This window comes from Hemicordylus capensis, chromosome 10, assembly GCF_027244095.1.
Source record: "Hemicordylus capensis ecotype Gifberg chromosome 10, rHemCap1.1.pri, whole genome shotgun sequence".
Classification (NCBI taxonomy): domain Eukaryota; kingdom Metazoa; phylum Chordata; class Lepidosauria; order Squamata; family Cordylidae; genus Hemicordylus; species Hemicordylus capensis.
In genome coordinates, this window is record NC_069666.1 from 15,532,212 (window position 1) to 15,549,723 (window position 17,512).

Here is a 17,512-nt window from a genome sequence, read left to right on the forward strand (position 1 = left end):
TTGGTAGGTGGGGTGGGAGTGGATTGGGGGATTTGGAAACTGTTCAGGGGCATGAAATGGTGACCTTGACTAGACTAAATGCCGCTTCCGTTTCCTACGTGCATTTTCATTTGTAAGTGCTGTGTTGCAGACTACCTTGGTTGTGCCGTCGGGTCGATGTTGACTCCTGGCGACCACAGAGCCTTGTGGTTTTCTTGGGAGAATGCAGGAGGGGTTTACCATTGTCTTCTCCTGTGCAGTATGAGATGATGCCCTTCAGCACCTTCCTGTATTGCTGCTGCCCGATATAGGAGTTCCCATAGTCTGGGAAACACACCATGGGGATTCGATCCAACAGCAACCTCTAGGCAGGTTGCTTCCCTGCTGCGCCATTAGGTGGCATGCTGACCACCTTTAGGCGTGTGGAAATGTCCCTATTGTCCTGGTACTCATGTTAACAGGAGCAAATACAACTGGCAGCACTAGCGGAGAACTTGTTTAGTCTTACCAGCCTCTGTTATCAAAGAGCCTCATTTGGCAGCTGGGGCTCACCGTTGGGGCTCACACTGGATGTTTTGCTGCAGGAGCTGGTGGCCTAAGGGACATGCACTGATGCTAATGTTTTCCCCTTTCTTGCCAGAAGGAAGGTATTGGAAGGACCACCAAAGACTGCTGGGACAGCTCCGAGGTTCCAGCCCTCACTACGTGCAGTAATGCAGATATTTTCCGACGAATAAACGCCATGCTGGATAACTCCCTTGACTTCAGCGGAGTCTGCACAACACCCATCACCAAAGAAAAGAGGGAGCTGCTATCAGGTGACTTGATGAGCTGATACTCTTGAGAGTGGAGAATGTTAGTCTTTAGATTCCCTAGCAAGAGTCTGAGTTGTAATATTTAAAGGTTAGCTTGGATTCTAGCAATTGTTAAGTTGGTAGCAGAGTGTGATCTAGAATAGTGTTTCTCGACCTTTTTAATGGCAAGTTTCGTCCCTAAGGTGAAATGTTCAAGTAGCAGCTCAGTTTCCCCAGTAACGTATGCTATATGTTGGAAGAAGAGCTGTGTGTATAGAGCCCTGATTTGACAAAAGTACACTCTAGTGTGGGTGAGGTTGCCAGCTACACCAGGGATGCACGACTCGTGTGTGTACCTGAGCTAGAAGTGATGGCCAAATTTAGGAGGGCCAAGTGCAGTGCTGTACAAAGCAGAGCACACCAATTATTGCTGGGAAATACAAAGCACCAAGCCAGATGTTCTGCCATTTTTTCAAGAGGAGGAAGGGGCGAGATAGAGCTATTTTATTTTATTTTGCACTTTTATCCTGCTCTTCCTCAGAGTTCAAGAGCAATGTACATGGTTATTGTTATTTTTATCCTCACAACAACCCTGTGAGGTAGGTAAGGCTGAGAGATACATGACTGGCCCAGAGTCACCCAGTGAGTTTCATGGCTGCATGGGGATTCGAACTCAGGTCTTCCCAGTCCTAGTCCAACACACTAACCACTATGCTATAAATGGGAGAAGACGAGACAGACACAGTCATACACTAGTTCTAGGCACAGTAACCCAGGGGTTCTTAAACTTGGGTCTCCACATGTTGTTGGCCAAAGGCCATTGTGGCCGGGGATGGTGAGAGTTGTAGTCGGGTAATATCTGGGGACCCAAGTTTGAGAACTCCTAGAGTAACCAAGAGCAAAGATAAGCAGGCACTTTTCTCTCCATCCTCCTCACTGGGCTTCTTTCCCTATCCATCCAGTACACTCTGCAGGTGTCTCGCACAGCCGCAGGAATATACATGCTACACACTAATAAACTGTAATCTATCAGAATAATCACGGGCGGGGGAAGCTGAGGATGCTATTGTGGGTATAGCAGACTACATTGAGATGTATCAGCACACCTATTTGCTGGTACTTGTTAAAGATCATTTCATAGTTTGAGAACCAGATTAAAGTGTTCAAGACCTGATTCATGAATCGCTATAAAGTATGCTGTTCATGTATCGCTATAAAGCACCCTTGTGGGTGCTTGTGTTCTGTTACAAAAGGATCTAGTCTCTTAAGTTAATTACCATATTTACCTGAATCCAAGATTTATGGTTTTTTCAAGTTGGAAAACTTGGAAGACCCCAATATTAGAAAATATCTTAAAATCTTAATTTCAGAGTCTTCTTCTTTACAGGTAAATACAGGTAAAACCTGTATTTAACCTCTCGTGTTGGTTTTGGGGGGGGCGTCATTTTAAATTCAGAGTTGTCTTCTAATTGGGTTAATTTGGTGTGAGGACAGTACAGTGGATATGAACCTAGTTTAGCTGTTCTTCACTGGCAATCCTAGCTTGCTGACAGATCAAGGTGTTGATTGTTGCTAGAAACCCATCAGGGAAAAGGTAGGTTTCTGGATAACTTACCTTAGTGCATCTCTTTCCCCCTAAAGTCATAGACCTGCTGCAGAAGTTAGAGCCAGTATCAATAATCATGTCCATCTCTATGCCATTAACTGCCCAGAAATGATAGAGTTTGCTGTTGGCTCTATAACAAATGCAGCATTAAATGCCACCTAATTTCTGCCCTGACTCAAATGACACCAGCATTTGCTTACATGAAATCAAGGGTTCGTCAATGCAGTTGCCAGCCATGACATACACCTATCTGGATGCCTGTAGACAATTGTTGGGTGGGGAGAGAGACTCCATGCAGAAAACTTGGATGTGGGGGCCTATCTTTTTGAGAAATTGGTGGGGTTTTTTCTTAAGGGTGGTGTATCGGTGTCTGCCAAATTATGTGGATCTTGCATGAAATGCTTTTTTTATACCCTACTTGCATTGGAACCCAATTAACTGTAGGCACCCAAGTTCTCCCATTGCTGTGGTTAAGATCTTGGGATGCAACCCAAGTCCTGACCCAATCCTGTCAAAATGTTTCGTTTCAGAAGAGCTAGAAACTTGCATTACAGAAGATGTCTGTGGAAACACTGGGCTTGCTCGAATGCCCTCCTTTCTGTATACATGAAAAATCTGTGCTCTTATTTCTAGAGACTTTTTAAAAAAGGCTAATGGAATTTCCTCTTTGGATATATTTTAAGAGCAGAACTCAAATGCTGAATCATGTCCTGATACCAAACGTGAATAAAGATAGCTTTTTTATTGTGAAGGGAAGCCAGCAACAGAGACGATTAATATTGGTGCAGTGAGAACTGTACTGCTGTGAGGGCTTGGATATTCTAAGGGTCTCTGGACTAGGCTGCAGAGTAGAAGTGTGTTGTTCCAGGTATGCAGCTGGACCAACCTGAGTACCTTGATTTGCATGGTCAGTTGAACAGACTGTAGGTGTTTGGAATTAACACAGATCGTGTTCTTCACAAGGAGGACCATGTTACATGATGAAGGCACATGCATCTCTCTGAATTCTCCTTGGCTCTGTATTCTAAGGAAGTAGTTGGTCCGGGTGACTGATGGAGAAATTACAGGAAGTGGGTCAGGATGGCCCTACTATAGGAACATAAGCTGCTTCATACCAAGTCAGACCATTGGTCCATCTAGCTCAGTATTGTCTACACAGACTGGCTGCGGCTTCTCCAGTTTGCAGGCAGAGTCTCTCAGCCCTATCTTGCAGATGCTGCCAGGGAGGGAACTTGGAACCTTCTGCATGCAAACATGCAGGTGCTCTTCCCAGAGCGGCCCCATCCCCTAAGGGGAATATCTCACAGGGCTCACACATGTAGTCTCGCATTCAAATGCAAACCATGGCAGACCCTCCTTAGCATTCTAAGCACTGTACCACACTCGGTCTCTATTACTTTGCTATTAAAGAAGTGTCTTCCAATGCAGAAACCTAGTCTTCAAGAGGTCTGTGCCTAAAAGGAACTTGCAGTCAAGACTAGAACTAGTTTCAGTGGCCCACAGGTGCCCCATTCTCATATTTTCATATATAAAGCTCACAATACGATGCCAGTGAGGTAAGGGCAGGAAAGTGGTGTGGTGATACGTCATCATATGTTTTGCATTGCTTAAATTTTACAATGGAGAGGAAGAGGAGACCTGTAGTTTTGGCTTTCAGTAGAAGCCATGCATCTGCCATTAAGGATGGCTCTGGACTGGTGGGCGTAACTATAATAGGGCAAGGGGAGACAGTTGTCTGGGGGCCCACTGCCTTGGGAGCCCCCCCAGAGGCAAGTCACATGACTGACTTCCCCAGCTGTGCACCCGCCTGGGCTTCCTTCAGTTGTATTCATCCTCTGAAACTGATATGAGTGTTAAGACCCGGAGCTACCAGAACAGCATGTCTTTCTTTAGTACCATTAAATGGCTTGCATTGTCCACAATTTACAAAACCTTAAAATAATTTAGGATGATGATCTGTTGTGGCACATAGGTGCTTTTTGTTACCACTATTCAGCTTCATTTAAGATTTCTTTACTTCATGAGCTGAGCTTTGGGGGCGGGGGGGGGCATTTTAAAATCTTGTCTCTGGGCCCACTCCAACCTTGCTACACCCCTGACTGGTGGCCTAGTTCTTATGCAGTCAAAAGCCTTTGTCCTGAACTGGACCACTTCAGGCTGCAGGTGTGGCTTGCTCCTTGCACAAAATAATAATAATAATAATAATCAAAATAATCTCTACATAGAAAACTAGCATGTTGGGGGAGTAAAATTCTTGCTTTGCTTTCTTATTTATTTATTTACATATATATCCTGCTCTTCCTCTAAGGAGCCCAGAGCGGTGTACTACATACTTGAGTTTCTACTCACAACAGCCCTGTAGAGTAGGTTAAGCTGAGAGAGAAGTGACCGGCCCAGAATCACCCAGCTAGTATCATGGCTGAATGGGGATTTGAACTCGGGTCTCCCCGGTCCTAGTCCAGCACTCTAACCACTACAGCACGCTGGTTTTGTACACATTTCTGTACACACTAGTCTTCTACATGGAAAGAATATCTGTATGGAAGAACATTTGATTATTTGAGCCTCCACCTGGGGTCTGTAGTAGATGGGAATATGAAAAGCCAAAGGGCACAGCTTAAGAGCTGAGTGAGTTGTTAACTGATCAAGTATTCATTAAACCAGAAATTTCCCATTTTAATGTTGTTGTCTGATAGTGAAGGGGAGAATATCTGTTTTGCTTTTTCCTCCCTTGCTCTGTGAGTTTGTGTATATATGCACAGAGCATTCAGGAATAGGGCAGTAGCATTCACGAAGTAGCCAATGTGGTGTAGTGGCTGGTGTTGGACTTGGACTGGGGAGACCTGAGTTCAAATCCCCATTCAGCCATGAAATCCACTAGGTGACTCTGGGCCAGTCACTTATTTCTCAGCTTGACCTACCTCACAGGGTTGTTGTGAGGATAAACATGACCATGTATGCTGCTCTGGGCTTCTCAGAGGAAGAGTGAGATATAAATATAAAAATAAATATATATGTGTAAGACAGCATAAGGGTGATGAGATACGCATTTCCACACCCCAAAGCTTCTCTCCCCATGACCTTCTTTAATGGGCAATTGAAAATTTATATACATGTAACTTATATACATGTAAAAAAGGGGAAATTAATCCTGTATAGTAGCTCCATTTTTTAAAAGCGAATTTGGTTTGGAGACTCTAGATTTCAGACAAAAATCTGAACTGTGATCTTCTGAATATGCTGACATAAGTATAACATTGGCTATAAATAATAGATTGCAGTAGTTTAAAATTTGTTTCATTACTTATTAAATTACTTTGTAATTAATCATTGTACTAAATTAACATTTGAAACAACTCAAATATTTGCCTAGACAATTGTCGAAAAGCACCCCCTTGATTTTGTCAAATGACTAACTTTGCTACAAATACATTTTGTTTCAGTCAAAGCTCCCAAAGAACTAGATAATTATAAGAGAAAAGTGTGGGATAGTGAAGTTATATTCAGATAATTAGTAACCTTCTCCAGAGGGGTATCTATATTTTTTGTAATGGCGAAAACAGTAGTCTTGGGGCATCTTAAAGACTAGCAATAATTTGTGGATTAGCAAACTACATCAAATGCATAGAGTGTTATGTACAATTGGCAGGGGTGTGTATTTGTGAGACACACAGATGCGGATGCACACAGAGAGGCACAGACAGATCTGTGTAAGTTAAGCACAGTTGGAATTCACAACTGCAATAATTGGCAATGACAAATCTTTCTAACTTGGTTTAAGGTCACTAATCCTGTAATGTGACAGTAACCCATAATCTCTATTCAAGCCTGTGCGAATAGAGTCAAACCTCTTGATGCATTCTAATTCAGCAAACTTATGCTCTGAAGTCTCATTTTTATTGTTTGTTTGTTTGTTTATACCGCCCTTCCAAAATGGCTCGGGACATTTCCTTGCTGAAGAATGGTGACTTTCAAGTCTGCAGTAGTGTTTGAGAATAGTATTAGCACTGATTAATGTGTAATGGGTTTTTGGATTAAAAGAGTATTATCCATACACACCAGAAAGCACTCACATACACCTGAATTCTCTGCTCTGTATTCTAAGGAAGTAGCCTATCCATTATGGATGGAGGCATTCCATAGAGTTCAAAAACAGGTGTAGATGCTACTTTTGCTATTTAAGAAATTCCTGTCGAAGACAAGGATTGTTTATGTGCCCCTAGGCAAAGCTGTATGCACTATTACCAGAACTGTGACTTGCATAAATTAAATTATGAAAGTCCTTTCTTTGCAGTTTGCCCCTCCCATGGAAATGGAATATATGCATAGAGAAATACAGGGCTGTGAACTCCATCTCCCCCTCCACCCTGGACTATTAAAAACCTTATCCAGCAGTCCCTTTGGCTTCTGAGACTGTACTAGACATTGCCCACACATTCAAGCATATCTTAGCAACCATGAGACTAGAATCTTGCTGCTTGTCTTTTTTTTAACTGAAAGCTGAAATTATTGGGAAGAAGGCATTATCTGCATGACACTGCATTCTGTGGGGCTTTTTAACTGTGCTTGCCTAGAACTGCAGGATAGACATAAATATGGCCCTAGCCCAGTGTGTCTGACATAATTGTCAATTTAAATATCTTGCTTGCCCAATTCTATGCAAGTCTGTCCCATTGCATTCAGTGGGGCCTATTGCCATAGAAACATGCCTAGAGTTGCAGCCTTAAAAGTCTAAAACTATGTTATTTTCATAGGTTCCATTCTTGCATTGTGAGGTCAAAAGGTTACTCTTCTAAGAATAGTTCCAAAAGTTTAGTAAGCATATGATACTGTACTTTACTTTGGGTTTGGGGTTTTAGATAGAGGAATAACCATTTTAGGTTTTAAGATAAAGTGTGCCATCAAGTCAATTTCAGCTCCTGGTGCCCACAGAGCCCTGTGGTTGTCTTTGGTAGAATACAGGAAGGGTTGACCATTGCCTCCTCCCACGCAGTATGAGCTGATGCCTTTCAGCATTTTCCTATATCACTGCTGCCCGATATAGTACCAGTGGGGATTCGAACTGGCAGCCTTCTGCTTGTTAATCAAGCATTTCCCTGCTATGCCACCAGGTTTTAGATAGAGGATAATATGGCTTAATGCTATCCGATGCAGTGTGGGAATGTCTCCGAATGTGTCATCCCAAGAGGTTTCCTCATTTTGACACATAAGAAATTTATGGCAAGAAGCCCCCCTGAGGTTAGGGCAAATTCTGTTGGTTATGGGGTCATAAATTAGTGTTAGATCATCTGCTTTGCTTGCAGGTTATCCCAAGTTCAGTCCCTGGCATCTCCATGTAGGGCTGGAAGATGCCCTGCCGGAAACCCTGGATAGCCACTGCCAGTCAGCATAGATGGTACTGAGCTAGATGGATCAATGGCCTGATTCAGTATAAGGCAGCTTCCTGTGTTGCTAAATGTGTAGACAGATACAGTCGTTGACCAGCGCATTCCTAAGTGTGTGAATCTGATTTCAGTTTTTGCTGAAAAGCAATGTATTTAAATCTTATTCAGCAACCTTCCTGTTCCCAGACGTTTTGAACTCGGGGCATCTATCTAAACTTAGACCGGCTTCTGGGGCCCAACAAGTCAGTAACCACCCCCAGCCCAGTCCAGTTAGTTCTTTGACATGGTCTCTGTGCTTTATATGAGTGGGCTTTGTGCCTGCGCAAAGACCGCATTGGAGCTTCCAAGCTAGAGTTCTTAACTTTTGGCGGTAACCCCGCCCCCTCGGTTTATAGGCGACTGCGCGGGCTTCCCTCTCCAGTCTTTCTTCGTCCGTGATCGAAGACACATTGTTGAGCAACTCCTTGCTAGATCTCTGCTAAGTACTGCTTTATCACCATTCCCCCCCCCTATATTTCTGTTCAGTACTCCCCCTCATTAGCATTTTTATTTCTTCCCCGGTACCTCCCCTCCTTCCCTCAAAGTTTCATTTTCCGTCCCGTCATGGCCTTTGGGCCCGGCGTGCTACGTCTTCTTTGCCTCCATTTTTTCTTCGGTACCTTCTTCGGCCTATGGTGAAGACTACAAACTTCACGGTCCCCATGCCGGATGGCTCCCTTCGGCCTATCCTGGATCTCCGGGAGAAGAACTCTTACATCACGTACTGCAGGTGGTCACTATCCCCACTATCATCTCCCTTCTGCACAAAAATCAGTGGTTTGTGTCTCTAGACCTCAAGGATGCATATTATCACATCACCATCAGACCCCAGCACCGTTGTTTGCTCCGCACGATGGTTTGAAAGTCCCATTGTAGAGCTCATATAAGTCTCATGATTTTATCAGTAAAGATTAACTACAGATTTTATGTAACTTGAGTAAACCGTCCTGAGACCTTGTGAACCGCCCTGAGACCTTGGGTTAGGGCAGTATAAAAATGTGCTAAATAAATAATAAAGGTTTTACCAGTTGATGAGGATAGAATTATGAGTAGTCAAATTTTAAATGGATGTAATCAATTATCATTTGTAGCTTTAAAAGGAAAACTTATGGCAAGTATAACACAATTTGGGAGTGTCTATTAAAACAGGGGGGAATCGTGCTCCCTGAATGGGGTGGGTGTGACTGATGAAAAGGGGGTTACTCTATACTTTCCTGGGATCTACTCTCAGTAGAGAGATTGCTTTGATCCCAGTCTAGGAGCATGCCGCTCCTTCAAGGTCAAGCTCCTTGATCTCAAGCCACTGACCAGGCATAGACACGGCTTCAGCACCCTAGAACTGTCTAGCTTGGGACTTACAGGCATTGTACAGCCTGTACTGCACTGTACACTGTTGTGTTGGTCCACACAACCCAGATCTAGGCAACAATATCTTATTCAGGAAACAACTCAACAGTAACTAATGACCATACGAGGCTCATGGGGAACAGTTTTGCAAGTAATCCTCCAGAACCTGTTAAATCAGACTGAAGCCACTTCTAAGTATATGAACTTGATTAAGAAGCAAGGGTTGCACACAGAATAAGAAATTGGGGTGGGGTGCGGGGGAATAGGTTGAAACTGGAAGTGAAGAAAGGAACACAGGAGTTCAAAAGAAAACATAAAAGCATTAACTGACTAGTACTGAGTTTTACCATAGTCTGCCAGTAGCCGGTCCTTGGCTGAGAGAGCATTAATCTCTACAGCTTCTCCCGTGGAACACACACTTGCAGATGGAAAAGGGTGAACACAGGGCAGGCCTTAGTCCTCTAGTTTTAAAGCCATGAGGGAGGGGGCGATCTGGGTCCCAGTGACTGTGGGTCTGACACCTGTTTGTAGTTCAAAGAGTATTCCAATTCCCCCCCCCCCTTCAGATGCAAAGCCTGAGCCTCCTTATCTCCTGTGTCAGATAAGATTAGGGAATTGGTGAAGGGAGCGTCTATGTAGAGTGATGCTCTCACTTCAAGATGATGGAGGTCTGTGTTTGTCACAGTGTGTGTCCCCAGACTCACAAAGGACTATGCTGTACTATCATTATTTATATAGTGCTTTTCCAAACAGAAGTTCTCATAACAATTTACATTAAAAAGCATTGAGAAGATGTTTCCCTGTCACCAAAGTGGAATTCTGGGCTGAATAGGGCCGCTTGCTCTCCCCTGCTTAACCACCTAGAGCCTTTAGAGTCAGGCAGTATATAGACTTAATAAATAAATAGAATCACCACTTTGTGGGTGCGTCTTTGCCCAGGAAGCAAGGTGCTTCTGCCTCTCTCAGCTGATGGAATTTAAAGGTGAGTGACACAAAGGTATTCTTGGCCTCATTTGGTACTTGATTGGAAAGCAGACGATAGCCAGTTGCTAACAACTGACAGGTGTCCCAGCCCTAAACTTGAATTACACAATTCAAAATATTTTAAAAGGGGGGGGGAGTTGTATTTTCACCCCCGGACACTTCCCTTTTTAATCCTTGTTGAGTTTTGTAGCAACAGCCTGACCACTTCTGGAACAAATTCATGTAGGAAAACAGGCAGCACGCAGGTCTGAACTAAGAAATGCCCATCCCATATCCCTGTGAGAGCCTGGCATGGGGAGCTTTATCCTGTGGTCTGCTTGAGCTGTCATAATACCAAATGAACAGGGTGTGGGGTTTGTATTGAATGGCCCTACACATTGCTCTGGACAGGGGTGAATGCACAGCTGAAGGACTCCTAGGAATAGAGCTCAAAAAGGAGGAGTCACGGTTTTTTTGGTCCGGTTCCTCCTTGATCTCTGCATTATGCTGGAGTCCCGAGACTTGTAAATGTGCTGCATTTTCCTGTGCACACGTGCACTTGTTTCTCAATGTCTGCTGAACTGAGGGTCAGTATAATGGCTGATCTTGCCTGTGTGTGAGATGTCTGTGGCTGTCTTTCATTTTAAAACAACAACAACAACAACAAAAGACTTAGGTGCTCACTGTCTCCTTAGCACCCTGCCCATTTAATGACTCTGTTGTTCTAGCCCCCCTCCCCACCATCAAGAACACACACCTCCCCCAGACATAGCTCAGGATCTCTTTTTCTTTTTCTTTTGAAGGTTATCTATATTGCTTAGTGATAAACAATGCAGAGCCTGTGAGGGCATAGTAGCCAAGTTTAAAGCAAACAGATTATGCTAGCAAAATTGTGGAGCTATTGAGCCGTTTCCAGGGCTTGCGCCAGCAGCTGGAAACATTCCAGGGCGAAAGAGGTTTTTTTTTTTTTGGGTTTGTGGGAGGGGCCAGGAGAGCTGGGTAGCACTAAGCCAACAGTGTGATCTCTTGCTGCTGCTGTAGCTATTGCTGAGGGGATGGCTGCCTCTAGCCACCTCCCTGTGCTGCTGCTAGCTCAGCTACAGCTCCCGGCTTGACTGCCTGCTGTGGCCGCACCTCTCCCCTCTTGCACGCCGTCTCCGGCTCCCATGGGCAGACTTGCTCTCCACCTCTATCCTGTAAGCGAAGATGTGGCTACATTGCATGACTGAGTGACGTCTCTGGCGGCAGCAGCAGCAGGGTAAGCATCAGCCGCCTGGTCACATGCTGGCCCAGTCAGTAGTGCAGGCGGGATAGGAAGGTGGAGGGTGGAGGTGGGTCTGGTTGCAGGCCAGATGGTACACTCCCCTCCCGATGTGCGACAGTTGGCTGTAGGGAGAATTGCTCCTAGGCACTGTGGGGTCTGCCTCGGGCTGGGCTCTCTGCTAAACTCCGAAACTCCCTGAGCTTGTCTGAATCGGTGTGGTTTTTCCCTTCCTGTCTGGACAGACTTCCAGGACTCCGAGGGAGCCACTGCGAGCAGGATGCTTTTCCCACCTTCGGCACAGGAGTCTCCGCGGGGCCTCCCGGACGCCAACGACCTGTGCCTTGGACTGCAGTCCCTAAGCCTGCCAGGGTGGGACAGGCCATGGAGCACCCAGGATTTGGATGCTGCAGCCCAGCCCAGCACGCAGTCGGGTGAGTGAGTCTGCTGACGCACAGCAACAGTTGCTGGATTCCCTTTGCAGCTCCGTTCTGCAAGTAGGAGCTGTTCCCAAGAAAATAATAGCCGGTCCAGATGGTTGCTGGCAGCTTGTTCGCGTCCCGTTTTGGGGTGCATATTTCTTACAAGGGTGTGCTTGTGGTCCGGGAGGCAAAGCAAGAGCTTTGGAGGAGGACAGCTGTAGGGAACTGGCCCCCAACAGTGGCATGAAGACATAAGTTTGTCAGGTTAACTCTGCACTGAGTGTGCAATGTATAATGGGGTGGGGCAGAGTGGGGGTGGGGAGACTTGCTTCTGCGCATGCGCTTTGTGATGCTCCTGTGGAACCAGTGGGTTGGAGGACTAAAGCTACATTTGCCCGAGTGGCTATATATTGCAGTCTGTTGTGGTATGGGCATTTATATAATTTAAGCTGCCCTCTGCCAGGAGGATAGAAAGGTACATACGGAGGTGATTAGGCCTATCAGCAGTTCTCTTGCTGCTTACCCTTGGCTGCAGAGCTGCAGGCTTTGATGTCCAAGCAGTAGGCAGTAGCCTTTCCTGTCTCAGGAGCTTGGGAGAAGATGCTCTGTTGCTTTTGCAGGCCTACTGGAGTACTCAGCTGCACCTGCCTGGTTAGGATGGTGACTCTTGTTGGATGAGATGGTGCTAAGCTCTTAGATTCAGGTTTTCCTTTTGCCTAGAGATGGAAGCATAGCATTAACACTTTCAAGTACCTCTCTACCCTACTGCTGACTTTCTGTAACTTGCTGGTATCTGGTGCTTCAGGAAGATGCAACTTTTAGCCCAGGTAGGCCAAACCTGAATGTTCTCCAGAGGGCAGTGATTGGATACCTATTGCAGATATTAAGTGTGTAAAAAATAATTCTCATCCTGCTAGTTCTGGAAATAAGTGTCAGGTCATTGCAATGTTGGGTAGTTAGGCAGAATTGGTGCAAATGCATGGTTTTTGCAAACCTGTGGGCAGAGGTGCACCTAGGTAATTTTGGAGCCTGGGCCTAAAGACCTTTGGAAGCACACCCACTGCAAGTTAAGCATCATTTTTTAACAAGAACATTTTAATATGTTCTTGAGGGCATAGCCCACTCCACCCAGGACAGACTAAAGAGGATTTGGGGGGCCCCCAGGGGGTGAGGAGGCCCGGGACTTCAGCCCCGAAGTCCAGGGGTAAGAGCGCCTTTGCTTATGGGATATATTCATGTTACCTAAATAACTTTTGAGTGGCACAGAAGCCATTTGCTAGAATATGGTTTGTGCGTCTCTCTTGCATAGAGAATGGAGAAAGGAGGTGGGCAGAAACCACAACAGGTCAATTCTGCTGCCACATTTAGTGACAGAACGAGTTGGTGGGGAAAGCCTTACACTTCTGTCTTCACTTTTCTGTAGCGAAATGCCCTCAAACACTTGAACACTAATATAGCAACTCGCCTTTATTTGCAACAGAAAAATGACTATAGGCCTGGTGAAGTTGAAGATGCTGACTACTCAAAAATTCACATGCGGGTACCTGCCATACCTAACCCTCTGTCCATTGGAATACAATAGCTCCATCACTAACATTTGCTAAGTTAGTGGCATGGCGCTTCAGGATTAAACTGTGGCAGTCCATAGGTAGCTGCCTTATACTGAGTCAGACCATTGGTCCCTCTAACTTAGTATTGCCTGCACTGACTATTAGCAACTCTCCAAGGTGTTTCAAGCAGGAGTCTTTTCTGGCCCTACCTGGAGATGCCGGAGATTTGATCTGGGACCTTCTATCCCTGCGAACTTGGAAAAGAGGCACCTTTTAACGTGGTGATTCTCTTTATTTAGCTGGGGGAGAGTAACTGGCCTATCCACCCCCAGCACAGGACCTCCAGTGACTGTTGCTGGTGTCTGTCTTATGTTTCTTTTTAGATTGTGAGCCCTTTGGAGAGAGGGGTCCAACTTATTTATTTATTGTTTCTCTCTGTAAAATGGCCTGAGCCATTTTTGGAAGGTCGGTATAGAAATCGAAGGGATGATGATGATGATGACGACGACGACGACAATGAAGATGTAGATGCTCTAGAACTGAGCTACAGTCCCCAAGGGGGGTGGGAACCTTGGGTAGTAGGTGTGAAGTTGAGGTATGCACAACTTTGGCCCTCTGGCTGCTGTTGGACTACAACGCCCATTACCCTGACTGTTGGCCACTGTGACTGGAGATGATGGGAGTTGTAGTCCTACAACAGCCGGAGGAGTAAGGTGGTGCAGCCCTGCAGTAGTCTCAAGACCTCTTGAACGCCTTGATACAAAATTTGATTTCTGAAGAGGGCCTTGCAGATGCAGTTGTTAGCCATAGATCGTATTGACAGCCTTGGCCTCCAGCTGAGGCATATAGCAGAAGGACTTGCTGTACAATAGAATATGGCTGCAGTGGGCTGGGGGAAGAGCTTAGTGCAGACATCTTAAGGTGGGGCACTGTTGGCACATGCGCTACTGTAGCTGTCTGCAAAGCTGCGTGTATCGCCACTTTGGCAGGCCCTGCAGGGAAAGGCTGTAGTTGTTGGCTGGGTATTGGGTTGGAGTGGTACACCCTTCCTACTAAAGCTGCATAATTCAGACTGGTAAGGCATTGTGATTGGGAAGGGGGTAACATACTGGCAGGACGTTCCAGAGGGCATGTGTACAACGTTGAAGGTGTTGGAGGAGGGAGTCCGAACCCTCGTCTAGGAAGTTGAATACGGCATGCTCAGGCAGCTGCGTTTGCAATGTGTTTATACTGGTCATCCAGAGGATGTTCTCGAGTTAGCCTAACTGCATTGCTGCTTTGGCAATACAGGCCTTCTCTGAGCTCAGTTGTATTTACAAGAGGTGTTATAAAAGTAGAGCAACATGCAGTTTAGAGTACATTTCCCCCCCTCTACTATAAATGTTAAATATTTCTACAGGAATTACATTTCTACTAGCCGACCCACACAGAGCATCTGTGTGCTCTTTGGGGGCCTACTGTTCCCCCCTTCTGGGCACCCCCCCCCCCCAGCCAGGTCCTTCTTACCAGGCCAGGCCGCCCAGCCACCTCCCGAGTCCCGCCAGGTTGGGCCACCACCGCCTCTTCCGTATCTTGGACGGTCTGGCCTGGACAGGACAGGCCGTACCGTTGCCTGCGCCTCCCAGCAGCCAGCCAAGGCCACCTCCTCTGGCCGTTTTGCGGCCTGCCCGCCCCCACTGCCGCCATTTTCTCTCTCTCCTCGGCTCTCGCTGGCTGGACCCAGGAACTCTCGCAGTGTGTCACGAGAGTTCTGCCGCCAAATCCAGGACACGCACCGGCTAAGCGAATGAAATATATAGATGTATGGGAGTCTTACCAAGCCAAATGAGCAGGCTCCTAGAAGGCAAACCCAGTTTGTCTTCCTAGTAATGCAAGCCTTTGGGGGGGGGGTTAGGGGGAACCTCTGTCATGTAGAATGACCAAGTAGTGCAGTTTGCTCTGAGTAATTTAATCAACATGGCTGAAAGTGGTCAGAGGCCATGCACGTCTATTTAGAGGCAAGATTGCTTTGCAGGAGTAACTGTGTTTCTTCCAACCATTCCATTGGCATTCAGGATTTTCTCCTACAGCGTGGTAGCCCAGGGGAGAAGCAATGGCTACATGGGTCCAGGTGCCAGTCCTACAGTGCCTGAATGTGATATGCTATAGGGGTGAAGAGCAGGACTGCTCAGCTTCGGCCCTCCTGCAGATGTTGGCCTACAACTCCCGTAATCCATGGCTATTAGCCACCGTTGCTGGGGATCATGGGAGTTGTAGTCCAAAACCAGCTGGGGGGCCTGACTTGGTGTAAGGCAGCTCCCTCTGTTCATGTGTTTCCTGTCTCCTGTGCCTTGTCCCCTTCAGCCCAGCCCAGCCCCTTTTCCCCCGCCCATCCCTTGGACAGGAGAAACCTTGTGCAGGCCTGTGTTAAGATCCCTGCCAGGGACCTTTGTATAACCTTGAAAGCAAGTCTGTTAAAGTACTGGCACCTGTGTGGAGCCTGAATTCATAGTTAAGGCTCAACAGACAGCATACATGGTCAGGGGTGGCCCAAGGTATTGGGGTGCCTGAGGTGGGGTACCAAATGCTGTCTTGCCCCACAACCCTGGTAGGGGCCAGCCCCCTTCCCAAACTGGCCCTTGCAAGCTTTACAGGGGGTGGGGAGGAGGGAAGGTGGCCAGCAGCCATTGCTGCCTTGTGTTTTTTTTTGCAAGTGGTATGAAGAGGGGCCCAAAGAGCTGTGCCCCAATCACAGTGGGGGGTGGGATCTTGCTGCCCTGCTGGCACCCCCCCATCATTTACTGCCTGGGGTGTCTGCCTTGCCTTATGAAAGGGCTGCCCCTGCGTATGGTGGTCATACCTTCTTCAGAGAGTCCACAGACGCTGTCCCTGAATTGTGAAAAACCTGGTAGGATTAGTCAGAGCTGGTAGCAGGCTGGAGCATATGGGGACCTCAAGCATAAGGAAGGGACATAGGATCGTTGAAATGTGCAGCGGGGGCCCAGAGTTGGCCATAGACGCGTGGGCTGGGTAGCTTTCCTTCCATCTTGTTGAACGGGAGAGATGGGTCGTGGCAGGAGTGGGGTTCTGAATCTGAATATATTCTGGCAAAAGGAGGCAGGTGCTCAGACAGTAGGGCCCAAACAGCAATATGTCACCAGGGCTGCGTGTCGTATGGTCCATCTGCATTAACTCCCCTGCAGAAACTGAACTCTGTGAGGGCGGGGGCTGCAGTCTCGTGGTCTAAGATGGCTCTGAATCATATGCCACAAAGAGCAACACGTTAATTCTGAATGGAAAGTGAAGAGTGTGTGCATGTTAAGAGTCTGGTCTTGCCTGCAGGCTAGTTCACTGCTCTTTTTTTCCACCCCCCACCTCCCAGACGGTGTTCCTTGCTCGGGAGAAAGCTTGCAGTGACTCTGCGGAGCTGGAAGGAATGACAGAAGAGAGTCGATTGCCTTGGTGGGAAGCATATTTTTCGAAAGCTGATTTGGTGGGGGAGGGTGGTGTTGAGCAGTAAAAACAAGGGAAGGTTTGGGAAGCCAGTAATGATGTAGGAGGCCCTTCCTGTGCATTGTACAGCAAACGCAGAGATCTCCTTGAATATTGCTGCACTAAGCAAAGGATGAGAAGATATGAGTCAAATTTCCAGAAGGCAGCTCCCTTGTTTTGGTGCAGCAGCTGGCTTCCTGGCAGTGTCTTGGGCACTTGGGCTGCAGTGTTGCTGGGGCTTGTCTCAAGACTCGGGCCTGTGAGTTGGTGGGGCGAGGGTGCCTTGCCAAGCACCATGCTGCACTGTTGGTTCTCAGACGTTTGGAAGCTTCTGTAATGACTCAGCGGTACAAATCCACAGGGAGCTGGCTTGAAGTGCAAAAAGTTCGCAGTCGTGTGCTAAAAATACGATTGCTGATCGGCACTCTTGAAGTGCCAGTGTTTGACTGCTAATGGGCTTGCGATCCAGGCATGCGCTTGCTACTGTGGTCTTCTCTAAATCTGCATGCAGCTCCTGCATGACTAACCAAGAGCAGTTGCAAAAGTCATGTGCCCAGTGGCAGAGGCCTGGTTTTTTACGCACTTAATTGCAGCAACACTGCTTGCATTGAAGGATGTCCAGCGTTGGTGTCCCCTGTAACGGAGATTCCTGGATGTTGACTACGACTCTCATAATCACCAGCCAAAGGTCATTGC

The 17,512-nt window shown here is 46.8% G+C and overlaps 1 protein-coding gene across 7 annotated transcripts in view; it reads left to right on the forward strand.

Moving 5' to 3' along the window:
* CPEB1 (cytoplasmic polyadenylation element binding protein 1) overlaps window positions 1-17,512 on the forward strand; it is a 58,549-nt gene that overhangs the window by 6,745 nt on the left and 34,292 nt on the right. For 3 of the 7 annotated variants that reach the window (XM_053272754.1, XM_053272750.1, XM_053272752.1), the window contains exons 2-3: window positions 623-797; window positions 11,619-11,807. In XM_053272754.1, the coding sequence (XP_053128729.1) occupies window positions 722-797; window positions 11,619-11,807 (265 nt within the window). In that variant the 5' untranslated portion in view covers window positions 623-721. Of the gene's footprint in view, window positions 1-619; window positions 798-11,118; window positions 11,371-11,618; window positions 11,808-17,512 lie in introns of those variants that run through there. The other 4 variants (XM_053272753.1, XM_053272749.1, XM_053272751.1 and 1 more) reach the window with 2 other exon arrangements.